Below are 27,504 nucleotides of genomic sequence, written 5' to 3'. Positions count from 1 at the left end.
TTCTGGCAGCTGTGCAACGAGGCGCTCGCAACAAAGGTAAATTTATCTCACCGTATTAATAGTGTCGATGTGTTGTGTCCTTTGTGTCAGAGTCAGGTCGAGTCAAGTGTCCATTTGTTTCGAGATTGCTGGGTTTCTTTGGGGCTGTGGGAGGAGCTGAGTTTAGTGAAGGAGGAGTTGAACAACATTATGGGAATTAGGGAATGGGTTGAGGGTTGCTGGAGAGTGATGGATAAGAGGGAATATGGGTTGATGATGATAGCTTGCGGGGCGATCTGGGAGGCACGAAATAAGGTGGTGTTTGAGCGGGAGAGGGTGGAGGTTGGTGATATTTTGCGTCGGGTTTGGAGAGTTATGGAGGAGGTGGAAGGAGTAAATGTGGGGCGTGATACTGATGGCGGTGGAAGGAGTGCGAAGGGGAGTGGAGCAGCTAGAGATGACGCTGGGAGAAGGGACTGGCAAGCACCGGAAGAGGGATGGGTCAAAGTAAACGTCGATGCCGGAGTTAAGGAAGGGGTCGGGGTTGGGGTTGGTGCGGTGTGTAGGGATGATACGGGAAAGGTGTTGTGGAGTTTGGCGAATAGTAGGAGTGAAGTGTGGGATCCTCATGTGGCGGAAGCTGTGGCGATTCTCGACGGTCTTGAAGAGGCGGCTAAAGCACGTCACACGTCGGTAGTGGTGGAAAGTGATTGCTCGCAGGTTATAGAAGCCCTTAAAAAGAAGAAGACGGGAAGAGGCATCTTTTCTTTTGTTTTAGTCGATATTTTAAACATTTGTAATTCTTTTAGTTCTGTTTTGTGGTCGTTTACAAGTAGGGCTAACAATGCAATAGCTCATGAGTTGGCACATGTGCTACCGGCTGGGACGGGTAAAATAGTTTGGTACGAGAAGTTACCCGCGTCTGTCGAACGTTTTCTTGCTTTGAATCAATGATAATATATACCCAGTTGGGTTTCAAAAAAAAATAAAAAATAATGGAAAAATAAAATAATATGATTATCAAATATAGATTATAATTTGACACAGAGTAACTTGTATTATTATGATACGATTTGCATTTTTCTCATCATTCTTATTTTAAGACTTGTTATTACTTATTAGATTAAGGCCATGTTTGGTAAACAACGGAATAATATTAGCAGAAGCAGGTTTATAAAGCAGATGTGACTAGCATAATGATTTAGCGGGTTTGACTAACAGATTTATTTAGCAGAATTGTTTTAGAGGTGTTTGGTAATTGACAGTTTTAGATTAGCAGATTGTTTAGATTCTTTGTAAAATGACAAATAAGGATATAATTCAATTATTTATTAAATATATAAAAGGAAGGTTAGTATTTTTTAAGGGGGTAAATAAGACACTATTTTTTCTTTCTAATCCGCTAACCTAATATGCTAGTAGGAGCAGCATATTGCAAAATACTCCCTCCATTCAACTCCACTTTACAAGTTTCTCTTTTGCGCACTATTTACAAGCGGACATTCAACTTCAATTTTCTCTCGATACATAAGTGAAAATATATTAATGTGGGATCTTATTTGATTCGTCTTCAAGAATACATTAAAAATATCTAACTTTTATAATTTTTGCAAACACGCAGCTAACGATATTTATCGTCTAAAAACTGCGTTGGCAAACGTGATAAATGAAAGTTGTAAAGTGGAATTGAATGGAGGGAGTAGCATATTAGACCCCAATATGCTATTTCAATATTTCATTAACCAAACACTCTAAATAGCATATTCGTGAGTCAAACATGCTAAACCTCTTCAATATGCTGAAATTTGGCCAATATGCCATTTACCAAACAGAGCCTAAGAGATGACAAGTATCAATCTTCTAGACAATATATATTTCTCTTATTTGATGTCACTTAAGATGTCACAAATTCGAAGATTATTTAGCAAATTTTTTGCAATACTTTGTAGCAAAAACTATATAATATTTTTTTTTAAAAGATAAGTTAAACTAAAAAATATTTTAAAAATAAGTGAAACTTGTTTTTATTAATATCAAAAAAAGAAATATTTAAAAAGATAAGTAATTATTCTAAAATTATCAAGAAGAATAATTCCTTTTTTAAATCATATAGTGGACCAAAAAAATGTATAGAAAGTACACAACTTATCATCTTGCTATTTGCTAACCTCACTTTGTGTTAAGGCCAAAATATCTCTATTCTTTAACTGGGAATAACTCTTTGATTTTTGCTCTCAAAATATGACCATGGGTTCTGCAGGATCCAGTGTTGTTGGTATGAATTTATACTTAATTATCTATTAATTAATTTCTTTCTTTTTGTTTGTTTAATTTATTTCATAAATTGTTATAGTTTTTATGCATTTAATTGTTTCTGTTGATTACTTTTCTGGGTTTTATCAAGAATTGTTCTTTATCTAATTGATTGTAAGATGTTGTGTAATTTGTGTAGATATGATGTGGGTTTTAGTTAATTATACGAGTTGTTGATTGTGGATTGAGATATGTTGATTTAGTTCAGAGTTTAGGGTTTCTAATTAGCATTTGGGGGAAATTTAGATTTGTATTGTTCATCATAGTTTAGTTATTTGGGTGACAGACTTAGTAAGTTAATATTAATGCTGATATTGGATTGTTTGAAAAGTTCGAGTAGTACTCGCTCCGTCCCAGTCAATTGTTCACCTTTTTAATTCGTTGTGAATTGTGAGGGTTATTTTAATCCAAGTTAAAAATATGATTGAGACGGAGGGTGTATCAAAGAGTAAAGAGCAGATGTTCATAAGTTTCTGTTAAGTCTGCCTTCACTGCATTTTTAGCATAAAAATGAATCTGAAAGCTCAATGGAGGTTCTATAAAGTAGTTTAATTGTCTCAGGCATACGAGTATATCTTTGGGAGAACAATTCGTTGAAGGAACCTATGAGGGGTGTTACGTAAGCATACGGATATAGTAACTTAGTAAGAGATCAGGATGGATAATTTGTGCTGCAATGACATTGTTCATAGCAATTACTATTCATATGTAATTTGATATTCAGCGAATGACCTGAAACTGGGAGTGTTTACCACCTATCAGTTTCGCAACACTAGGAGCTCGTTGCATTACCTCCTACTATCTTACCGAAGTTCATGTTTCGTATAATAGATGTGTCTAACCCTACTTGTTGAGTGAGTGGGGGTGTAGCTAGAATCGAAATTTTGGGGTAGCAAAATTTCTTCATGTAGATTAGTATCTTTGCTAAGACCGTATTTTTAAAGATTTTCGGGTAGCGGAAATCGATAATTTTAACTATTATTTCTGGGATTTGGGGTAACGAATGCTACCCCTTGCTTCTATGTAGCTCCCCCTGGCTTGTTGTATGTAGACACTTATGAGTTCTGACCAATGTCAGACCATGAAAATTTGTTTCCGGTGTCCCCATAAATATTTTAAAGATGTAGTTATATGCAGAAATTTATATGGGGAAGATTTTCAACTTTTTAACTCAATAATTGGGTAAATGCACATTTTTTTCCTTGCAGTGTCTAGGGACCACTGGTATTAAAGGGTAGATCCACCAGTGGTTATGATGGTTAAAACATCATTCCCTATCATTAGCTTAACCAGGGTTTATGGCTTAATGTTTCCTAGACACCCTCACCACATCATTAATATGCTCCGTGTCAATGATGGGATTCACTATTCACTCCATTATTGCCCTTATAATCTCCGAAGTACAAATGCTTGACCTCAATGAGCTAAACATCTATATCTCTAAGTTGCTTAGTCTTTTTGAAACACATTATGTCAGTCTTCCTCCTTGTAACCTCTACTGCTTTCATTGATCTTCCCATTTATGCACCATGCTCCAACTTACCATTCCACTAACGTTGAACTAGCTTCTTTTCTGGTACATGTTGGGCGTTGGCAGTGTGGTAACCCTTGCATACTTAACACAATTCAAAGGCTCTCACTGCTTTTGGTCAATGACTTAACAACCGTGCATATTCTCCATTACACCTCTAAGGCTGAATTTGATTTTATTTGTTTACTAATCTTTATGTTACGACTTACGATTGGCGTATTCTTTCTGAATTTGATAGTCTGAAAGGTGGTGATTATAACCTTATATTAGTCCCAGCCTCCCAGTATATCTTAATTGTGTGATTGATCATGCTTGTAATTTACATTATTCCATATAGTTCCCAGGAACTTCAGGTTGCTAGAGGAACTTGAACGTGGTGAGAAAGGAATTGGAGATGGCAGTGTCAGCTATGGAATGGATGACAGTGACGATATTTACATGCGTTCTTGGACAGGGACAATAATTGGTCCACACAATGTGAGCAACTCTGTCAGACATCTCAGCGTAGCTTTTGCTGAAGATGCTTTTTGTTGGTAGCGTAATTTTAGTAGTATCTATTTTAAGGACCATGGACCTCTTATAATAAATGGTACGGAGTACTAATATAGATATATACTTAATTGGGGTTATGCACATAAATAGAAAATGTGACGCTGCCCTGGAGGCCTGGACCTCGTGTTGGGTGCATACAATCTGATAATGAAGAGTAGTTGTTTTCATGATATTCTCTAGAGACTGCTATTTACTGTCAAAGGGCCGAGTGGCCGACTAAGATGTATGTTTTGCGCTGATGTAAATTCCCTCTCCCCCTGGCCAAAGTGCTTGCAAATGTTTTCCCTTTTGACATTCTTATGCTCCAATTTGCATCCTTGCTAGCCCACTTGCTTCTCTTTCCCTTTTCTCCTTAACTACCTGCACAGTCCTTCTTGATTGAGAAGCCATGTGGTCCGTTACTTTCTTGTTTTTCACGGAATGTTAATATATTTACCTCTTTTTTTTTTCGATTCGTGTTGTATCTCTACTAAATATTTCAAATGTTTCTATTTCAGTCAGTTCATGAAGGCCGCATTTACCAGTTGAAGCTCTTCTGTGATAAAGATTATCCAGAGAAACCGCCCAGTGTTCGCTTTCATACACGTGTCAACATGACTTGTGTAAATCATGAGACTGGAGCGGTAATTTTCATGCATTTCTGCCAGTTATTCTGGAAATAAGTTGTGTTGTTCTGCTTGAGGAAAATATTGTGTGGTTTGATAAAATGTTTTCTCCTCCTAATTCATTCCCCATCTCTGTTGAGGTGTCGGATGGAACAGATACGCCTTCAGTGATCTGACTGCATCGTATTGACCTAATATGTATTCTAAGATTTTGGAATGTGACTGGTGGAGCATATAGGTTTTGGTTTGATACCTGGTTTGAAGGAAAAATTTTAAAGTGGGAAAAAAGAGTTCCTCATTTAGATAACTACGAGGGACTGGGACTCTCGAAGGGAATGAGAGGATATATAATTTATGATGATGCGGGACTTGGAAAGAGGTAAAAAGGTTTTCCTTCAAATATCTTGAACTTTGGGGAGGATTATGCTTATGAAGTTACGAAAGAAAAAATAGTTCCCCCCCCCCGTATCCCCTCCCTTCCTTCCTGTACCTTCACCCATTTACTCCGTTGGATTGGGTACTTTATGTATTCAGTTTGTATCCACCATTCCTTTCCGGTTAAGTTTTAAAGAGAACACGTTTCCACTCTTAGTATTAACCCTTCCCCTCTCTTCTTCTACCAGCCAACAATTCCTAGACTATCCGAGCCTAGCTCCAAAGGGCAAATACCCTCACTCTCACCTCTAAAACCCTCCTCTCGGCCAAAAAGTATTGACCCACGCCCCTCGTTATGCCCTTCCCACCCCTCGAAAACCAGCCCACACCCCCTCTAAAGTCAAAACCTACTTCCCCACCATCTAAATCCCCACTCAAACCCTCAAAATTCCTAGGTTTGGACTTTGGAGATTTTTTTTTTTTTTTTTTTTCCTTTGGGGAGGGGGGAGGATATCATGTGCGAGGGAGGGCGTTTCAAGGGGCGGTTGAGAGATGTGGTTTTTGGTGGCTTGGGATGGGGTGGGTTTCTGATGACGCACGCTCGGGTTGTGATGGAGATTGGTTGAGTTGGAGATTGGATAGGTGGGTGATGAGTTGATGACTGATGCGGGTAGTTGAGGGAGGGGTATATTCGAAATAACCAACTCAAACCCTACTTGTATTTGCGCTCCTAAATACCAATCTGAAAGTAAACGTAAAGATTAAAGAACATGTTTTTGGAGTATTGTTTGATCACCAAATAAGATATTGTTGGTTCCCTCTCTCTCGAATCTCTTTCTCACAGTCACACTTCGTTATGCCGTTGATGAAATATTGCTCATCTTGTTTAGCTTAATGGTCGTCAGATTTTACAATGATCTTATTGTCTCCCAGTGAACTTTAAAATTAACCTGGAAAATTTCAGAGCCGCAGTTCTCTGTCTACGTACGTAATGGTTTTACTTGATTATCTCGAGTATTGGCTAAAAAGCGTATGAACTTTACGCACTTAGTAATCCACCAGAATGATTACTTGAGATGTCGTACTCTTATTTGAATTCGTAAGTTCGAAAAGGTTTTGCTGTGGATTAGTTATTATTTACGAGTATTATATTTAACGACTTACTAGATTTCACTGTATATCTTGTATGCATCTTTCCTCTTTAGAAGGTTTTTGAAATCCTTTGTGAATAACAATACGGTGTGTTGTCAGGTTGAACCAAAGAAGTTCGGAATGCTAGCAAACTGGCAGAGGGACTTCACCATGGAAGACATTTTGACCCACCTCAGGAAAGAAATGGCGTCTTCCCACAACCGAAAACTGGTGCAACCTCCAGAAGGAACCTATTACTAGTCGGCTTCATTTTGTCGATTCAGACTTATCTTTCTATGTCAAAATGCTTAAACATTGAGCAGGTTGATGATTTCGTACATACTTAACCATTCTCCAGTTTTAATGGAAGCACAGGAAAGTGAAAAACTGAAACCGGCTTCTATTGACCCTGTAGAATGGAGTTAATTCGCGTGTTTGCTTGTAAGACCGACTTGCCTTGAATTTATGAACACACATAGACTTGCCATTTTTCTCTGCATATCTGTTGAGACGTTCAATTTGATGATCAAAATCGCATGCTTGTCGTGATTTAAATTTGCACGAGTGGATGATAATAGGAACATTCGGTGTCTAGATAGTATGTACCAGTATTTTTTTTGAGTATTTCACGGGAATTGGCAAAACTTGTCTAATTAATCATAGAAATCCATAGTAATTTATTTTTTTATTTTTTTATTTTTTTTTGGTCTCACGGAGCGCGCACAGGCACATAGTCACATTACAATAAAGGGGAGGGGGGATTCGAACCTGGATTGTCCGCAATAACTCCGTCTTAGCCACTAGACTAAGAAATCTTCGGTAGAAATCCATAGTAATTAGCGTAGCAAATTCGTCCATTTCGAAGATATCTTGTAAACTATGGGTACTTGACTCAGAGCAAAGTTAGTTGAACTAACCAATTTATGTTGGCGGATTGGAACAGGAGTCGGCCATGGGCTTGACAAGAACGGTTCAAAAAGCGGCAAATGGGAGGCACGGGCCTTGGCGACAGCGACACGATATGTATAACCATGTTGCAGGGATGCATTTTCCACATCAAAGAGCACTACAGTCGAAGAATTCTTTAGCATGTAAATCTTGTCGCCAACAACAACGCCGCTGATCAGACTTCTGTGATCATTGTTGGCCCTAAAATCAACATCGAATTTTTTAACCCACGACTTATTAGCATAATCCACAAGTTCCCAAACCAAAAATCTTCGAGATTGATCCGAAATCACAAATCTGAGGTGGCCTTGGTAAGCTTGTCCAATTCCATTTGGTCCAATTTGGTAATAGGGATACTCAATTTTGAAGAATAGCATGTTGTTGTTAGTAGTAGTTATTTCACTCGAAAGATGATGAAAAAAAGAGGTCGGAAAACAAGGAGACGAAATAAGAGAATGCCAACGCTTGGAGACGGACTTGCTAGAATGAAGAAACTTAACAGGAAACCGTACGAGGATGTGAGTCAATAGATCATCAATTAGATTACTAATATAATCATTGCTTGTACATAGGGATGTCAATGGGGCGGGGTGGGTGCGGAGGAGGGGTAACCCGCACCCGCATCCGCGAAATATAATGCGTACTCACACCCGACCCGCGACCCGCAGCGGGTTAAACTTTTCAAACCCGTCCCCGCCCTGCGGGACCCGTTGACCCGCCAATTTACCTATCTTCTTACAAAACAATTTTTAAAAATATAAATCTTGAATCTAAAACATACTAGTCTCGTACTCTTGTAGTCTTGTACATCTTATACAAATAAATTTCCGCAAAATGGTCTAACATTTAATTAATTAGTACACAAGTTTTTTTAAACCACGAAATAGTTTGAGGATTAACGTTTCTTTTTTTTTGGGGGTTTAGGTTTGTTGGGTATTTGGGTGGGTAAGAACTAAGAAGTAGATTGAATTTGTCTAGGTTTATGAAAAAAATGGTTTAAACTTTTTATCTAAGTTATAAATTTTATTTTTATATAGTATAAATTTGTCTAGGTTTATGAGTAATGCGGGTATAAGCGGAGCGGGGACATGCGAAGCGGGGCGGGGTGGGTATGGGGCGGGTCTCACGTGATACCCACACCCGCCCCACGACCCGTGACGAATGACACTTTTAAAATCCATCCCCGCCCCACGACCCATCAAATCATTACCCGCACCCACCCCAAGTGGGGTGGGTGTGGGGCAAGACCCGCCAAAACCCGCCCCAGTGACATCCTTACTTGTACATAATCGACTCCCATCAGCGAGCGTACCCATTGTTCTAGGAAAGTATGGTAAATCTCCTCCGAGCTAGCGAACGGAACAAGGTTATATATATACAGAGTATATATTAACACAAATTACTTTCTGTTACGACTTACGAATTAGAATTAGGAAATTATTATTTACGTTAAGTAATAATATTGGGAATTAGGAAACACAAAAACTTCAATAGCGTGATTGAGAGACCTCTCACATGATAGGGTGAGGAAGCCACTGAAATTTTCTTTTTTCTTAATATGTTTATTAGTGGGAGACGGTATCTTATGAGATCTATGGGGAAGGAAATTATATGTCGGTGATAATGGTCTTGGTCTGTGAGCATAGCTGCATAGTGCGTGTTTAAACCTGGATAGTGGGCCGGGTTGGTGAATGGTGTGGCCCGAGCCCACGCAACGGGCTATTGTGTATTTGCGTGTTGGGCCAAACTTGGAGAGTTGGAGGTAGGTTAAACTGGTACAGACCGATTGTGGGCCATGCGGGCCGGGATGGCCAGGCTAGATGCCATTTGGTCACCTCTAAGTAGACCCGACAAAACTGATCGACTCTGAGAGTGTCACTAGCCGTCATCTTTAAGTAGACTTGGCAAAACTGACCGAGCCGAATAACCTAACCCGAACTCGACCCGCACACGAATTGAAGACCTGAATCTAACTCGAAACCCGAATTGACCGGACCTGAATGTTTATCAGCGCATTTTGACAGTTTTCCTTAAATAACTTGATAATAACTTATCCAAAAATAAACAAATCCGAAAACAACCCGAATCCGAATTTTTTTAGACACAACTGACCCGTTTGTGAGGTATACCTCTAACTCTCTAAGGCTCCAAGTAATGAAAACATACTCTGATTCTTTTCTTTTTAAAAAAAAATTTTTGCAACGAAAATCTGTCGCAGGGTTCTTGATATGTGATCAAAATTTGCTGAGGGAGCGGGTTTGAGACAGAATTGTCAGAAAATCATTTGAAGACGGATAATGTACTACCCTTTCCGTCTCGTTTATTTGTTTACCTTTGGTTTTAAGTTTTAACACAAAGATAATGGAAAGAGGAGGGGGTCGATCATTAGATGACAAGTGGATTAAATTGCTTATTAAAAGCATTTCCGAAATAGAATAGTAAACAATTGACTGAGCCAACTGAAAATAAAATAGATAAACAAACGACCGAGATAGAGGTAGTATGTGTGAGATGGAGTTTGCCGTCCCAAAACAGAGTATAACAATAGTAATAATACTATAAAAAAAATAATGATGATTAATTACTTGGTATAATCATAAATGCAAAATCCAGGATTCATGATAGTAAATCCACCATCAACAACAAGATTATGACCACTAATAAACTTTGAATCATCACTTGCAAGAAACAAAGCAGTTTGTGCTACATCCTCAACTTTGCATCTTTCACCTTTCATGTTAGAATAAAACTGGGAAAAATCTTCATCTTTCATATTAAGAAATGACCTTGTCATCGGAGTTGAAATCAAATGTGGTGCAATACAATTAACCCGAATACCGTAATTTCCAAGTTCTACCGCTGCATTTTTCATTAACCCTACTACTCCATGCTTTGAGACAGTATACGCATATGTAGCTCCACCTCCTATGATTGAGCATGTACTTGATGTTGTTATTATGCTTCCTTGTTTGGCTGGGATCATGACTCGGGCCGCGTGTTTCGTGCCCAAGAATGACCCGATAAGGTTCACCTTCATCACCTGCTCGATTAAACTTGTCATATGGAAGCGTACCAACAATTTTATATAGAGGATTGTTTTACTATAAGACGAGTTTAATACAAGTTAGCTCAGTATATGATAATATACTTATATAGTTTTATTTATCAATCCTTTGACAATTTGATACTTTATAAGTAGTAGCGTAATCAGGATTTAAGTTACGGGAAAAAACTGTGTAAAGGCGAACTAGAGTTATCATAAGGGACTGAAACCAACGAGGCGGCGGGTTAGGCCGTTCCGAGCTAGGCTCACTCAAATGCGGGCCGAGCTCGGTCCATAATTACAAATATAGTTTTTTTGTTTCTTTACAGTCCAGTCAAGCTGGCTGGGCTTGAGGAGCTTGGCCCAGTTCCGACCCAACTGTATATGCGAGTTGGGCTGAACTGGACTGGACATGTGGGCTATCAATGGATTTTATTACAGCCCACTCAAATGGGTTGGGATGTGCCTAGTCGTGCTAGCCCGCACTCGCGTCCATCTATACCACCGGGGGTGGCCCTTGCTAGCCATTCGTAGATCCAGTTAAATTTCTGAATTTTTTTCGAATGTACGTTATGAAATTAGTCGATCGCCCCTCCTAAAATTTTTCGCCCCCCTAAATTCAAATCCTGGCCCCGCCACTGAATAACGATCGACCTTTCTACATATATCGGTTCCAATTATAGAATACGAGTCATCAAATCAAAATAAGAAACTAAATAATTACTAGTTTTGTTGTGTAAATATAATTACCTCCTCGAACCCAGACAGAGTAGTTTCGATTATGTTGGGTGTGGGAGGACCCCCTATGCCAGCATTATTATGCATAATGTCCAACTTTCCATATTGAGACATTGTGTAGTCCACAACATTTTTAACATCTTCTTCCTTTGTAACATCACATTGGATGAAGGTGGCTGAAGGACCAAGTTCTTTACAAATTGATTGACCCAAATCATGTTGGATATCCGCAATCACAACTTTAGCTCCATGTTGTGTGAACAGTTTGGCGGTGCTTTCACCAATTCCGCTTGCACCTCCGGTTATTATCGCCACTTTACCCGCCAATCTGAACATTCGAAGGTTATTAATAACGGTCTTTTTAAGGGTCGTTTGATTGCATATAGAAGATAGTTCACAGCAGGGGCGATTCCAGGATTTGATCACAGGGGGTGCAAGTTTAACAATGATTTCGGTGACGGTAAGTCGGAAACTAAAATTTAAACACAAAAAATTGCGAGGATAAAGTAAAACACTAAATTAAAATAAAAGACTAAAACTAAAATGACTAAATTAAGGATCGAACTCAAGACCATCGGATTGGAAATTAAGTATCCAACCACTAAACATTTGATGTTCCTTATTAAAACAAACTTCTACATATTTCTGAACAAAGCCCTTGCACCCCATCAAAACCGCCACTGGTTCACAGTCCGTCCGTCTTGTTTCAGACCGCCTTATTTCAGACCGTAATAAGACCTCTCACAAGTGAGAAGCACATGGGTGGTGGGACACCCCCATGTGCTTTCCCACTCACACCCTAAATGAGTTTTTGTGAGAGGAAATGGTATCCGTCTGACAATTTCAGACGTTCTTTTCTTTTCTTTGATGACATATTAAAATATTCTTTATTTATAAGTTAATATTATGACGGTCTGAAATAAGAATTTGTGGTTCACAATTTATGTGAATTGTGTCAATCAAACAACCTACCACTTTTACAGTTTACGAGTATTTGAATTACTGTGTTTTTTAGAAGGCTACCAAACAGTTTCTAATTAGTTTTTAAAGAGCATTAGCAATGGTAGAACTAGAAACGAGTTCTTGCAAATGTAACTAAACTTCTGAAAGATTTATGTATTTTCTTGCAAATATTAGGATAAGCTATTTAATCAAATAAGTTAATTATAATATGCCGTCAAATAAATTATCTATCCACCATCGCATATTCTGCACAAAGTCTCATTTATGACGGGAATTTTATTTATTATATCCAATCAAGTAAGGATTTGCAACAATATATCGTGAGAAATCGAAATATGAACTCATGATTATCATACTAGAATGAATTGAGTTGCAAATCTTTTCTTAGTTAGCATCCTAACATATACCAATCGGATAAATGTTAGAAAAACCCTGAATAAATAATATTCACGATCTAAAATAATTTGCTAAAGTTTCTAGAACGAAAGGAGAATAATACGAATTAAAAAGTCAAAAATGTACTCGTACCTTTTTGCGGCAGCTGAAAGTACTGGAAAAACCATTTTGTTAAGCTCTCAAAGGTGAAGGTAAACAAGTTACGTAGTTTCCTTCTTATCGTTAGTTCGTTACTATACTCAAGTATTAATGTAGTGGTACGAATAGATTATCGTATGAAATGACAATACAGCTTATATATATAGTTGATGAAATATGGAGAAATGTCGTAAAATACGGCGACGAGGACGCATCTGGTCAATCAATATATACACATGACACCACATGATTGATTATTTTTTTTCGTGTTGACCAGGAGTATCCCCTACCGACAGCTGGGGCAATCTCCTTCGGGATACTGAAGGCAATTTAATGGGTTGATCCCTCCCAAGTTTGACTTTTTTCATTCACAAGAGTCAGTAATCGAATCCTGACCACTTGTTTAAGAGATGAGAGCCCTTACCACTCACACCAGCCAACTTTGCTACCACATGATTGATTATACAGCTATACTTTTGTAGTTTTGTTGACTAATAGGCTGTTCGATTTGATCTTTGTTGCCTCATTTTGTTGTTTTCTTCTTGTCTAGTCACAAATTTTTATTTCAGACTATCATATCCGTCTGAAATGATTAGACGGATACCATTTTCTCTCACAAAAAACCTATTTAGGGTGTGAGTGGGAAAACACATGGGGGTTTCTCACCACCCATGTGCTTCTCACTTGTGAGATATCTTATTGCGGTCTGAAATAAGGCGGTTTGAAGCAAGACGGACTGTTGTCTAATAGTGAGTACAATGTAAGAGGAGTTTGGGATTGGGAAGTCAGAATAAAAAGATATAAGATCTAATAATTTATGATTTTCATGATTTACTCGATTATGTATAAAAAAATTTAATTACTTGTAATTACTTGTAATTTATGATTTTTCCCTTTACGAAATAAAGAAAGTGTAAACATATCACTGGAACAAAGGGAGTATGATTTATAGATAAGTGTATGATTTTGGTGTATAGTACTCTAAGAACGGAAGGCATGCAGTAACAATAGCTCATAAATCGAAAACTTATCGAAACCAGAAAATCGCGTCGTGGTAGTCCGCTGCCTTGAAAGCTATTACGACTCGATTGCAGACAGGGACGGAACCAGAGGTCCGCTACTTGGGCTATAGCCCGAGTGTTTTTATCAAATACTTCCTCCATTCAACTCCACTCTACCACTTTCTTTTTTCACGTTTGCCAATGCGTGTTTTAAGCGCTAAATATCATTAGCTACGTATTTGCAAAAATTATGAAAGTTATATATTTTTAATATACTCGTAAAGACGAATTAAACAACATCCCACATGAATATATTTCCACTTACATGTCGAGAGAAAATCGAAATTGAATACACAATTGTGAATAGTGTACAAAAATGAAATAGGTAGAGTGGAATTGAATGGAGGAAGTACAAATTACTACAACTAAAATGCATTGATGCAGATATAGTCCAGCGGTTAAATTGTTGGCTTTTGAATGAGAGATTATGGGTTCAAATTCTCGTGGTAGCTTTTTTCCACTTTTTATTTTGGGCATCTTTGCTTTGTTACTCTTATTACTAAAGATTTTGTGGGCCCATTGAATTTAAATATAATTCTCCTACTACCCAACTCATTTGGATTTTGTACTAATTGACTTCATTATGCTGAAAATTTGTTAAATTTGTTAGAAGTTACTACGTATTTTGACTCATCTAATAGAGATAAGAGAGTATATAGATTTTTTGAAAGATTCAATAATTTTGCAATTTTTTTACAAATAAAAGAGTCAAATTATATTTAATTAAATAACTGTAATGGGTAATCAAATATAATTGAGTTATTGATGATATTCTTGCTTTATGTAATGAGTTTCAGTGTGTTATTTGTCATACTAGGCGACTAAATAATTGTGTGGCACATTCTTTAACTCATATTACGCCTAGAGTTGTTGGTAGTGGTTAGATGTTTTAGTGCCGATTGTTAACAATGTTGTACTGTTTGACATTTCGTTATTAATACTATAATAATACTCTTTTGGGTATTTTCCTCAAAAAAAAAAATATAATTGAATTCGGCTTTTCGCGAAGTATATATATATATGTACATTTTAACCGGACTTATAAGTGCGGCCACTCGAATTATCTATAAAATCGTCTTTATATTTATTAGCCCAAGGTACGTTTGATTCCTAGTTCCGCCCCTGATTGCAGAGGTAATTGAGTAACATTGATTGCTCCCCAAAGTTCGTCAACACGTGCGCTCGTGGTGGTGAATGGCTCGGAAGTTGCACAATGATACTACCCAAAACAGGATTTTTGAGAGACTCGCACCGCAGGAGTTATTCAACCCAAACCACGGCCTAAGTCATGCAACCACCGATTAATATGATAACTTGGGAGAGTTTAGAACATTTTTGTCTAGGAATTTGTGTCCTGAAAATGATCCTATCAAAAGTTAGCTTAAAGACACTTCTAAGCTATCACAATTGGTGCAGTTTTAAAAAACAAGTACAATGTAGCTTTCAACCTTATTTTTTTTGATCAAGCAAGCTCTATGATCTTTAGATCCGACAATAATAGTTACTTGGTATATTCATACATACAAAATCCAGGATTCATGATGGTAAATCCACCATCAACAACAAGATTATGTCCACTAACATACTTTGAATCATCACTTGCAAGAAACAAAGCAACATTTGCAATATCTTCAACTTTGCATCTTTCACCTTTTATGTTCGAATAAAACTGGGAAAATTCTTCATCTTTCATATTAAGAAATGATCTAGCCAAAGGAGTTGAAGTCAAATATGGTGCAACACAATTAACCCGAATACCGTAATTTCCAAGTTCTACTGCTGCATTTTTCATTAACCCTACTACTCCATGTTTTGAGCTAGTATAAGCATATGGAGCTCCACCTCCTATAATTGAGGATGTACTAGATGTTGTTATTATGCTCCCTTGTCGGGCCGGGATCATGACCCGGGCCGCATGTTTTGTACCTAAGAACGGTCCGATAAGGTTCACCTTGATGATCTGCTTAATACGGAGTACAAATTAATTTATAGGACGATTATATCATCAAATTTGATACTCCCTCCTATTCATTTTAACCTTCCCCTTTCAAAATGGCACGCAAATTAAGGGTATGATTATTTTATTGTAAAGTATTGTGGTGGTGTAAGGTAATTGGAGAGAGGGAAGGTATTATTGTGGGGTAAGATGATTAAAATAAGTATTGTTGTGGGGTAAGGTGATTAAAATAAGATAAAGTATGAGTATTGTGGGGTATTGTTGTGGGGTAAGGTGATTAAAATAAGTATAAAACTTTACTAAATAAGGAAAGGGGGAGAGTTATATGAATAGATGAAAAAGGAAAGGGGGAAGGTTAAAATGAATAGGAGGGAGTATATTACTGGTGAAATGAAACCGAGTTATATTATCAAACTAAGGGTTCGGGTTGTGCTGGGTTACCGACGACATCTGGTCGGTTACAGTTCATTAAGGTCATTTTCGGGTCGGGTCATTAGCGCGTGGCAAGTCGGTTTGGTTCATTAATCAACATATATTTTATTTTTATGAATTTAGTTTTTGATGGGATAATTTTATGTTTAAACAATGTGTAGGCATATTAATCCTAGTTTTAAGTGAAAATAATTAAGAAGAATGTCAAATTGATGTTATTTACATCATTATTAAGATAATTCATTAACGGGTCATATATCAGGTTGAGTGACTTGAGTCAACATCTGGTCACGGATTGGGTTGGAAAAAACAATGCTTCTATAGAGTAACGGTTCAGTTTGGGTCGGGTTGGTTTCAGTTCACCTTATTTTTGAGTTCTATCGAGTTTGATTTCTCGAGTCGGATCAGCCTTTACAAACTTTAGTAGAAGAGTCATTAGTCATTACCTTCTCAAAATCAGGCAACGTGGTGTCGGTGATATTGGGGATGGGAGAACCCGCTACGCCAGCATTATTATGCATGATGTCCAACTTTCCATATTGGGCCATTGTGTAGTCCACAACATCTTTAACATGGGCTTCATTTGATACATCACAATGGACGAAGGTGGCTGAAGGCCCAAGTTCTTTACAAATAGTTTGGCCCAAATCATCTTGGATATCCGCAATCACAACTTTAGCTCCATGTTTGCTGAAAAGCTTGGCTGTGTATTCACCAATTCCACTTGCCCCTCCTGTTATTATTGCCACTTTACCTTCTAATCTAAGCATGTTTCGACCGTAAGAATCGTAAGAGTATAAGAAATTATTAGATTGTGTATGAATATAAAAATAGGAGGGAAATAGAGGAAAATTAGAAAGCGGAATACAAAGGGGCGAATGGATTTTGTCCATTGCAAATGAGAATTTGTGATTGTCGAATTACACGACTATTATAAGGTAGGAGTACTATTTTAAGAATCAAAGAACTATCTCCAAACTTACAAAACCAAATCTACCTAACGGATTGCTAATAACTAGATTCACGCACGTGTGCTTTTTTCTTCAAATAAGGCACAAAGTCAGTACAATATATATGAGAAAAAATAAATTCAAAAACCGTAATCTATTGTCATGATACCTTAATCTTAACTACTAATTAAGCTAAGACATGTGTAGTTCACGCTCCTACACTAATAAGGTGTGTAATTGTGTTGGAAAAAAAAATTCAAAAACCGTAATCTATTGTCATGATACCTTAGTCTTAACTACTAATTAAGTTATGATATTTTTAGTTCACGCTCCCACACTGATAAGGTGCATAGTTGTGTTGTAGTGCACTAAAAATATTAGAAGATTAATAAAGCACACTACGTACATCAATCATTGTTAGAACACATTTAAATTCTACACGTTTTAGTTGATAAATTATTAATCTTTGCTCAAAATAATTTGATCAATAAAAAAGTACACAAAAAGAGTTGAATGTGAAAAAGTGGGATCGGATATACAGAATACTATTTCTCTCCCACATTATTTTCCATTACTTTTATTTGTGATTAAATCTTTTTAGGAATAATCTAAGTCGTTGAAAAAAAATGGAGAACGGAGATAATGAAAAGGATCGATGCATTACCTTCTTGCAGCAGCTGAAAGAAGTGGAAAAGCCATTTTATTATTGTTTAATGTTATAGATAACCTTATAAGTTGACAACTAAGTAAAACACACGTCTATATATAATGTGGGAAAAAAACATTGCATTATTAGTTTGTGTACTAGTGTACTCTAGTATTTATTATCACCACATGACTACATTACCTTTTCTTGTCAATAATTTGATCAATATTGTGAGAATTTATGCACTTAAAAAACATGGCACTAATCTTTTTTGACTACTAGGTTAATTGGACCTAAGGTAAATGAAGAGTTAAGAACGATTAACACTTAAGAGGGGGAGGGGGTGAATTAGGTGTACCTTTTAAAAATTTTATCCTTAACTTGGTTAATTAATTAACTTAAGTAAAGAATATTGAAGTACAAGACTTGAGAGACTTAATTGAATGTAAGTTCACAAGAAGGTACAGCAGTTCTATGTCACGATATAGGTAGGTGACCGTGACGTAACTTGATTAGGTACATGCGAGAAATAGCAAAGTGGAAGAACGTAAAAGTAAACGAACAAACAAACGACATTTTAAAAATTGGTTTAGCCTCTACTCCGAGGCCTACGTACAACCGTTATTTTATTGCTTGTTTAGAAATTTACTCAAACTTACTAAACCTCTTACAATGAAAATAACTCGCCAACCTACTCCGGTTGCACTCAAACTTAAAGCTACTCCGCTTCAAGAGTTTATGGGTTCTATCTCAAGGTGTTACAGAATTTTGAATCTCAAGAGTTCACTAAATGAACATGGAGATCACAATTAAGATCTAACACGAGAATCATGGAACAAACTCGTTATGTCACAGTCCAGCGAACTGATACTTGGAGGTTTTACAGCTTTTTTCGAAAACAATTTGAAGACTTAAAATTAGAGCTGACAAGTCTGACCCGACCCGAGTGACCCGACCCGAACCCGAGCAAACCCAACCCGAGAATATTGCAACCCGAAACCGAAACCGACCCGACCCGATGATGACCCGTAATCCGACATGACCCGATGACCAGTGACCCGAAACCGACCCGAGCCAACCCGATGATGACCCGTAACCCGACTTGACCCGATGACCAGTGACCCGAACCCGACCCAGATCCGACCCGATATTGACCAGACCCGATACTAACCCGATTAAATTGATGAATCGACAATTATTAAGCTTAATATTGATCAAAATGAAAGTGATTTTGTAATTAGATTGCTATGTTTGACTTAATAATGAAGTAATTAAACCAAATAATCATAAAAACTAAATTTAATGGTAAAAAATTGAAGTAATGTGATAAAGTAACCGGACCTGATAACGACCTGACCCAAACTCGACCCGACCCGACACATCATTTGACCCAAAATGACCCGACCCGATAATGACCCGACCCAAACACGAGCCGACCCGATACATCATTTGACCCGAAATGACCCGACATGATAATGACCCGAACCCGACCCGATCCGACCCGAAAGGGGTGGCTGACCCGATATGACCCGAACCCGATATGACCCGACCCGACTTGACCCGACCCAAACCCGACCCGACTGACCCGATTGCCACCTCTACTTAAAATCAGAAAAACGTTTTGCAAACACTTGAAGAACAAAGCTTTAAATGCACAAATGATTTGCAGGGTTTTTACAATAAATGCTTTGGAAGTTTTGAGAAATAAATGTGACTAAGACACTCTATTTATAGTGGATTTAGTCTTAGGTAAATACAACCTAGAAAAATTAAATCCAATATTAAAATGGTAGCCTTGAGTGATGGTAAGTGTTAGACTATAGGCTTGGGGCTTAAGAAATCAGAAAACTTAAGCTACTACACTCAACATGTGACCTTTAACCAAAATGGCAAAAAACTTTTCTTACTTTAGAAGTTTGACAAGTCTTCTTTGCCATTTTAGTAAAAGTTGTTTGCACAAAACTAGAGGCTTAGTCAAGTGGGTTTGTGACTCCAAAATTTCAGATTATTTTCAAGCTTTTGAAAATTCAAATGTTTAAGGTTTGAAATTTGCAAAGTTTTAACACTTAAAACATTTTGGTCAAAAATCTTCCTCCGTACGGTAGTACCAGAAACCACAGTACAACGTACTTTTGCATGGTTTTGCCATTACTTGACTTAAATGAGAATGTTGCACTTACTCTTACATTTTTCGACTAAGGCTTCGAAAATATCATGTCGTGACTTTCTTGATTATCTTGATCATCTTGAATCATTGTTGAAAGTCCATTTGTTTGCTTCAATCACTAATCATTGCAACTAAGAGCAAACAATCAAATAACAAAGGGACTTGACATCATCAACACAATGTGTTCTAACAGTAAATAAATGAATCTTATGATAATTCTCTCTATTCAGTTACCTTTATTTTTGACAGAAAAACAAAGGAAAAAAAGAATTTATAGGTAAATAAATTATCAGGAGGAAGGAGTAATTTAATTGAGCAATCATAGTGAAAAATCATAATAATTTATATAAGTTACATCTGTAAGGATTTGTAAGGATTCTATATTGAAGAATTAGAGAAGAGTGGGAGAGGGTTGTGAGAGGTTACAAGCTTTTGAACGTTACAAATAAAACGGATTAGTGACCGAACCAGTTTTTAAAAACCTCGTTTGTCGTGTCTATTTCGTTTTATTTCCGCTGCACACTCTACTCACGTTTTAATCTACAGAATCAACTGTTGAGTATACTGTAACTTCTGCTTGCTGAATCGTTGTTGAATACTTCTAACTCTCTAGTTCTAAGTATCGACTTCTTCTTTTATCTAAGCATTGTTTAAAGTGTTTAAGAGTTTTAAAAGAAGATTTCATTAAGCTTAAATTTTAAATAGACACCTAATTCACCCCCTCCCCCTCTTAGGTGCTCTCGCCCGTGACTCTTCAGTTTACCTTTGGTTTTAAGTTTTAACACAAAGACAATGGAAAGAGGAGAGGGTCAATCATTAGATGACAAGTGGATCAAATTGTTCATTAAAAGCATTCCCGGAATAGAATGATAAACAATTGACTGAGACAACTGAAAATAGAATAAGTAACAAATGATCGAGACGGAGGTAGTATGTGTGAGATGGAGTTTGCCGTCCCAAACAGAGTATAACAATAGTAATAATAATAATAATAATTAGGGTTATTTAATGGTAATACTCCAAACTATTGAGGTGCTTCTCAAAATACTCCAAACTATAATTTAACTACCAATATAACCAACTATTACACTCATTTACTTTTAATAAAATTGGGCCTTTATTAACCTATAATAATAGGTAAAAAAGTCACAACTTTCTCTTTGTATATGATCTTCATCTCCTTCCTCTACCCTATACCAAAAAATCCAGAAAACCCAGAAACCCCACTCCATATTACCAAAAAAAATCAACCAAAATCACACAAAAACTCTAATTAACCCAATTAAATCAATGATAGTACAAAATCAGAACACCAAATATGAACAATTACCTTAAAAACAAATTACAAAGAGCCCTATAATATAATCACGCTTATCATGTTTAATCTCTCTGCAAACATCACCCGCATCAATCGGCAAATCACGCTCATTCTCACTAGCACTAACCCTAAATTCCTCGATTGCGGCCGCCTTCTTCTCTCCCTATCATCATCATCAACAACAACAATCCTAGCAAGAACATCTTCAACAACACTAACACTCGCCAACTTAAAAAAGCGGCTGACAAAACCTCTCTATTTGTCTTGGTTTTAAGGTTAATTTGTTACGACTTTTGTTTTTAATGAGAGTTAGACTTTTTAAAACTAGCAAACCCAGAAATTAATCAATTGAAACGGGGTCATATATTAATGAATTAGATATATTAAGAGTAATTGAAAGGAAATAACATCATGGGTTTAATTTTGCAATGGAATTGAAGAAAGAAACTAAGAAAGTGAAGGTTTAATTTATGTTGAGGAATTATATAAGAGAAACAAAAGGGGGTAAAAAAGGGGAAGATTGAAGAAGAAGGTGAAGAATTCACCTGAAGATGAGATTAGGAGAACATCAATGGGGCCGGGCGTGTTGACAAGAATCAGCAATGGTAGAAAAAAAGAGGGGTTAAAACATTTTAACCGGCTTAGCAGGTAGCCGATCTATCTATTCTAATACCAGGGAAAGAGTGTTAAAGTTGGGTATATTGGTAGTTAAAATAAAGTATGAAGTATTTTAAGAAGTACCACAATAGTTTGGAGTATTGACATTAAATAACCCTAATAATTAATACTCCTCCTATCCACCCTTTTTTTCCCTTTTGAAGTGGGCACGGAGATTAAGGGTGGAGAGTATAATATTGGTAAAAATATGAGTGTGGTTTGGTAATTGGAGAGAGGTATGAATAATTATGATTAAATATTAATAAAGGAGATGAGTGGGGTTTGGTTATTGGAGAGAGGTAGAGATAATTAGAATTAAATATTAATAAAGTATATAGTGGGGTTTGATGAGTGGAAAGAGATAAGAGTATAATATTAATAAAAACTTTCTCAAAAAGGAAAGGGGAAGAAAACCTGAATAATCCGTTTTAGAAAATAGGGAAGAAAAGAGTGGATAGGAGGGAGTAATAATAATAATGAATCGAAGACGACGACAATAATAATTACTTTACTTGGTATATTCATACATACAAAATCCAGGATTCATGATGGTAAATCCACCATCAACAACAAGATTATGTCCACTAACATACTTTGAATCATCACTTGCAAGAAATAAAGCAGTTTGTGCTATATCCTCAACTTTACATCTTTCACCTTTTATGTTAGAATAAAAGTTTGAAAAATCTTCATCTTTCATATTAAGAAATGACCTAGTCATAGGAGTTGATATCAAATGCGGTGCAACACAATTAACCCGAATACCGTAATTTCCAAGTTCTACTGCTGCATTTTTCATTAACCCTACTACTCCATGTTTTGAGCTAGAATAAGCATATGGAGCTCCACCTCCTATAATTGAGCATATGCTTGATGTTGTTATTATGCTCCCTTGTCGGGCCGGGATCATGACCCGGGCCGCATGTTTTGTACCCAAGAACGGTCCGATAAGGTTCACCTTGATGATCTGCTTAATACGGAGTAATAATTAATTTAAAGGACGATTATATCATCAAATTTGATATATTACTGGTGAAATGAAACCGAGTTATATCATCAAACTAAGGGTTCGGGTTGTACTGGGTTAGTGACGAGTTCAGGTCGGTTACAGTTTATTAAGGCCATTTTCGGGTCGGGTTATCAGGGCGTGGCTAGTTGGTTTGGGTCATTAATCAGCATATATTTTATCTTTATGCATTTACTTTTTGATGGGGCAATTTTATATTTAAACAATGTGTAGGCGTATTAATTCTAGTTTTAAGTGAAAACAATTAAGTTGATGAATGTCAATTTGATGTTATTTACATCATTTTTAAGATAGTTCATTATCGGGTTGAGTGACTTGAGTCAACACCGGGTAACGGATCGGGTTGGAAAAAACAATGCTGCTATAGATTATCGATTCAGTTTGGATCGGGTTGGTTTCAGTTCACCTTATTTTTGGGTTCTATCGAGTTTGGTTTCTCAAGTCGGATCAGCTTTTACAAACTTTAGTACAAGAGTCATTAGTCATTACCTTCTCAAAATCAGGCAATGTGGTGTCGGTGATATTGGGGATGAGAGAACCCACTAAGCCAGCATTATTATGCATGATGTCCAACTTTCCATATTGGGCCATTGTGTAGTCCACAACATCTTTAACATGGGCTTCGTTTGATACATCACAATGGACGAAGGTGGCTGAAGGCCCAAGTTCTTTACAAATAGTTTGGCCCAAATCATCTTGGATATCCGCAATCACAACTTTAGCTCCATGTTTGCTGAAAAGCTTGGCTGTGTATTCACCAATTCCACTTGCCCCTCCTGTTATTATTGCCACTTTACCTTCTAATCTAAGCATGTTTCGACCGTAAGAATCGTAAGAGTATAAGAAATTATTAGATTGTGTATGAATATAAAAATAGGAGGGAAATAGAGGAAAATTAGAAAGCGGAATACAAAGGGGGGAGCGACTTAAGAGCAATAGCAGTAGAAGAACTTTACATAAAGTTTTTCATGGCATGTCATATTACCTCAATTTCAATACTTAAGGACTTTTGTTTACAATGTAGGAACTTAATATAAAAGTTCTTAAATGAAATATACTTAAAAATGGACAATGTTATAGTGTTTTTCACATTTTACAAAGCTAATTTATTGGTTATACACATTCCCATATTTAAAAACTTGGTTTTTATTTTAGAACTTAATTCTTAAAAATAAGAACCAACTTTTCAATACAATAGAAGAACTTTAAAAACAAGGTTCTTAGTGATAACCCCAATATTAAGAACTACTATTGCTATTGCTCTAACAATGGATTTTGTCCATTGCAAATGAGAATTTGTAATTGTCGAATTACACGACTATTATAAGGTAGGAGTACTATTTTAAGAATCAAAGAACTATCTCCAAACTTACAAAACCAAATCTACCTAACGGATTTCTAATAAATAGATTCACGCTCGTGTGCTTTTTTCTTCAAATAAGGCACAAAGTCAGTATAATATATAGGAGAAAAAATAAATTCAAAAACCGTAATCTATTGTCATGATACCTTAGTCTTAACTACTAATTAAGCTAAGACATGTGTAGTTCACGCTCCTACACTAATAAGGTGTGTAATTGTGTTGGAAAAAAAATATTCAAAAACCGTAATCAATTGTCATAATACCTTAGTCTTAACTACTAATTAAGCTAAGATATTTTTAGTTCACATCTCCCACACTGATAAGGTGCATAGTTGTGTTGTAGTGCACTAAAAATATTAGAAGATTAATAAAGCACACTACGTACATCAATCATTGTTAGAACACATTTAAATTCTACACGTTTTAGTTGATAAATTATTAATCTTTGCTCAAAATAATTTGATCAATAAAAAAGTACACAAAAAGAGTTGAATGTGAAAAAGTGGGATCGGATATATACAGAATACTATTTCTCTCCCACATTATTATCCATTACTTTTATTTGTGATTAAATCGTTTCAGGAATAATCTAAGTCGTCGAAAAAAAATGGAGAACGGAGATAATGGAAAGGATCGATGCATTACCTTCTTGCGGAAATTTGAAAAGAAGTGGAAAAGCCATTTTATTATTGTTTTATGTTATAGATAACCTTATAAGTTGACAACTAAGTAAAACACACACGTCTATATATAATGTGGGAAAAAAAACATTGCATTATTAGTTTGTGTACTAGTGTACTCTAGTATTTATTATCACCACATGACTACATTACCTTTTCTTGTCAATAATTTGATCAATATTGTGAGAATTTATGCACTTAAAAAACATGGCACTAATCTTTTTTGACTACTAGGTTAATTGGACCTAAGGTAAATAAACGAATCTTGTGATAATTCTCTCTATTCACTTACCTTTATTTTTGACGGAAAAGCAAAGGAAAAAAAAATATAGGTAAATAAATTATCGGGAGGAAGGAGTAATTTAAATGAGCAATCATAGTGAAAAATCAAAATAATTTACATAAGTTACATCTGTAAGGATTTGTAAGGATTTTATATTGAAGAATTAGAGAAGAGTGGGAGATGGTTGTGAGAGGTTACAAGCTTTTGACCGTTACAAATAAAACGGATTGATACCGTAATCTCCTAACACCACCCATGGTAATTTCTTGGGGTTTGCCAAAATATATGCACATGGACTAGTAGGATGGATCAGTCTAGGTAGAACCCAAACTTTTAACTCCAACACCATTCCCCACCCCCCTCAAAAAACCCTCACACCCCGCCCCTCCCCACCCCTCCTCTTGATTAAGGTTAGACCTACCCTTCTTGATAATGATGAGATTATCGAACAAGTTCGTGTTTTACCTAGACTAGTCCATGTGCATCAGAACAACTCCTAGGAATGTAACATTGATTAATTCTGATCTTAGGAATGTAAGTAACATTAATAATAGTATCAGAATCAATCAATGTTACATTCCTAATAGCTCTTCTGATGCGCTATATTATTATTGTTACATTCCTAAGAGCTCTACCGAGTGCTTTACTAAATATTGATGTTGATGTCCCGCTGAAATTTAGAGGAGAAGCTAATATCACCTGAATTTAAAAAAAGGTGCACATTTGAATATTATCAGAAGGAGAGTTAGTTATATTTCTTCCGCTGATGTACTAATATACACGGTTTTTCAGGATTCCAAGGTCCCGGAACAAAATTCTCCGGAAATCACATAAAAAGTTCCTCGGGTCAGATAAAGCGGCCACGCAAAATTTGAGTAGCAACGGAAGACATTTGGGGGTGCCGGTATGCCATAAACCAGCATTCGTCGAACCTCGGATAATCGTGAAAAATGGATTAATGCTCGTTTAATGCTCGTTATTAGAGGCTGAATCGAATAGGTTAACTCCTGAAATGACCTCGAACGCGTAATAGAAAAACCGGGAGAAAAAGAAACTGGGTCCGGTACGACCTCCCGAACGGCTCAAATTGAAAGTATAATACACGGTTTTTCGGGATTCCAGGGTCCCGGAACAAAATTCTCCGGAAATCACATAGAACGTTCCTCGGGTCAGATAAAGCGGCCACGCAAAATTTGAGTAGCAACGGAAGACATTTGGGGGTGCCGGAATGCCATAAACCAGCATTCATCGAACCTCGGATAATCGTGAAAAATGGATTAATGCTCGTTATTAGAGGCTGAATCGAATAGGTTACCTTCTGAAATGACCTCGGACGCGTGATAGAAAAACCGGGAGAAAAAGCGGGTGCAGTACGACCTCCCGAATGGCTCAAATTGAAGTGTAATACACGGATTTTCGGGATTCGGGGTCCAGAACTAAATTCTCCGGAAATCACATAGCAAGTTCTTGGTCGATAAAGCGGCCACGCAAAATTTGAGTAGCAACGGAAGACATTTGGGGGTGCCGGTATGCCATAAACCAGCATTCGTCGAACCTCGGATAATCGTGAAAAATGGATTAATGCTCATTATTAGAGGTTGAATCGAATAGGTTAACTCCTGAAATGACCTCGGACGCGTGATAGAAAAACCGAGAGAAAAAGAAACTAGGTCCGACCTCCCGAACGGCTCAAATTGAAGAGTATAATACACGGTTTTTCGGGATTCCAAGGTCCCGGAACAAAATTCACCGGAAATGACATAGAAAGTTACTCGGGTCAGATAAAGCAGCCACACAAAATTTGAGTAGCAACGAAAGACATTTGGGGGTGCCGGTATGCCATAAACCAGCATTCGTCGAACCTCGGATAATCATGAAAAGCAGTTAATGCTCGTTTAATGCTCGTTATTAGAGGTGAATCGAATAGGTTAACTCCTCAAATGACCTCGGATGCGTGATAGAAAAACCGGGAGAAAAAGAAACCGGGTCCGGTACCTCCCGAACGGCTCAAATAAAAGTGTATAATACACGGTTTTCGGGATTCAGTGCCGAACAAAATGCTCGAAAATCACAAAGAAAGTTCCTCGGGTCAGATAAAGCGGCCACGGAAAATTTGAGTAGCAACAGAAGACATTTGGGGGTGCCGGAATGCCATAAACCAGCATTCATCGAACCTCGGATAATCGAGAAAAATGGATTAATGCTCGTTATTAGAGGCTGAATCGAATAGGTTACCTCCTGAAATGACCTC

General features: G+C 36.9%; 4 protein-coding genes across 4 annotated transcripts; 1 reads left to right on the top strand and 3 right to left on the bottom strand.

Moving 5' to 3' along the window:
- Positions 1-1,880: 1,880 nt before the first annotated feature.
- On the top strand, positions 1,881-6,985 carry LOC141591630 (ubiquitin-conjugating enzyme E2 variant 1D-like). The gene is made up of 4 exons (XM_074412024.1): positions 1,881-2,254; positions 4,161-4,300; positions 4,873-4,998; positions 6,607-6,985. Exons 1-4 carry the CDS (start codon positions 2,221-2,223, stop codon positions 6,745-6,747), a joined length of 441 nt encoding a protein of 146 aa, XP_074268125.1. The 5' UTR covers positions 1,881-2,220; the 3' UTR covers positions 6,748-6,985.
- Positions 6,986-9,888: 2,903 nt separating this feature from the next.
- LOC141591627 (borneol dehydrogenase, mitochondrial-like) lies at positions 9,889-12,914 on the bottom strand. The gene is made up of 3 exons (XM_074412020.1): positions 12,707-12,914; positions 11,228-11,543; positions 9,889-10,474 (listed from the first exon to the last, which is right to left on the bottom strand). The coding sequence occupies exons 1-3, from the start codon at positions 12,739-12,741 to the stop codon at positions 10,016-10,018; spliced, it is 810 nt and encodes a 269-aa protein (XP_074268121.1). The 5' UTR covers positions 12,742-12,914; the 3' UTR covers positions 9,889-10,015.
- A 2,275-nt stretch (positions 12,915-15,189) lies between these two features.
- On the bottom strand, positions 15,190-17,859 carry LOC141591626 (borneol dehydrogenase, mitochondrial-like). Its single transcript, XM_074412019.1, has 3 exons — positions 17,777-17,859; positions 16,609-16,924; positions 15,190-15,733 (listed from the first exon to the last, which is right to left on the bottom strand). The coding sequence occupies exons 1-3, from the start codon at positions 17,809-17,811 to the stop codon at positions 15,275-15,277; spliced, it is 810 nt and encodes a 269-aa protein (XP_074268120.1). The 5' UTR covers positions 17,812-17,859; the 3' UTR covers positions 15,190-15,274.
- Positions 17,860-22,377: 4,518 nt separating this feature from the next.
- LOC141591625 (borneol dehydrogenase, mitochondrial-like) lies at positions 22,378-23,814 on the bottom strand. The gene is made up of 2 exons (XM_074412018.1): positions 23,417-23,814; positions 22,378-22,867 (listed from the first exon to the last, which is right to left on the bottom strand). The coding sequence occupies exons 1-2, from the start codon at positions 23,738-23,740 to the stop codon at positions 22,409-22,411; spliced, it is 783 nt and encodes a 260-aa protein (XP_074268119.1). The 5' UTR covers positions 23,741-23,814; the 3' UTR covers positions 22,378-22,408.
- Positions 23,815-27,504: the final 3,690 nt, after the last annotated feature.

Source organism: Silene latifolia, chromosome 7, assembly GCF_048544455.1.
Source record: "Silene latifolia isolate original U9 population chromosome 7, ASM4854445v1, whole genome shotgun sequence".
NCBI classification, from domain to species: Eukaryota; Viridiplantae; Streptophyta; class Magnoliopsida; order Caryophyllales; family Caryophyllaceae; genus Silene; species Silene latifolia.
Note: the sequence above shows the minus strand (reverse complement) of the source record. Positions and strands in the feature narration are given on the sequence as shown.

Bases quoted from the DNA above. Each gene is read 5' to 3' on its own strand.
- LOC141591630 (XM_074412024.1), top strand. From the start codon at position 2,221: ATGACCATGGGTTCTGCAGGATCCAGTGTTGTTG. The intron at 2,255-4,160 runs GTATGAATTTAT...TATTCCATATAG, and splicing joins TGCAGGATCCAGTGTTGTTG to TTCCCAGGAACTTCAGGTTG. The intron at 4,301-4,872 runs GTGAGCAACTCT...TTTCTATTTCAG, and splicing joins CAATAATTGGTCCACACAAT to TCAGTTCATGAAGGCCGCAT.
- LOC141591625 (XM_074412018.1), bottom strand. From the start codon at position 23,740: ATGCTTAGATTAGAAGGTAAAGTGGCAATAATAACAGGAGGGGCAAGT. The intron at 22,868-23,416 runs GTAATGACTAAT...CGTATTAAGCAG, and splicing joins CATTGCCTGATTTTGAGAAG to ATCATCAAGGTGAACCTTAT.
- LOC141591626 (XM_074412019.1), bottom strand. From the start codon at position 17,811: ATGGCTTTTCCACTTCTTTCAGCTGCTGCAAGAAG. The intron at 16,925-17,776 runs GTAATGCATCGA...AAACATGCTTAG, and splicing joins CTTTCAGCTGCTGCAAGAAG to ATTAGAAGGTAAAGTGGCAA. The intron at 15,734-16,608 runs GTAATGACTAAT...CGTATTAAGCAG, and splicing joins CGTTGCCTGATTTTGAGAAG to ATCATCAAGGTGAACCTTAT.
- LOC141591627 (XM_074412020.1), bottom strand. From the start codon at position 12,741: ATGGTTTTTCCAGTACTTTCAGCTGCCGCAAAAAG. The intron at 11,544-12,706 runs GTACGAGTACAT...TCGAATGTTCAG, and splicing joins CTTTCAGCTGCCGCAAAAAG to ATTGGCGGGTAAAGTGGCGA. The intron at 10,475-11,227 runs GTAATTATATTT...TTAATCGAGCAG, and splicing joins CTCTGTCTGGGTTCGAGGAG to GTGATGAAGGTGAACCTTAT.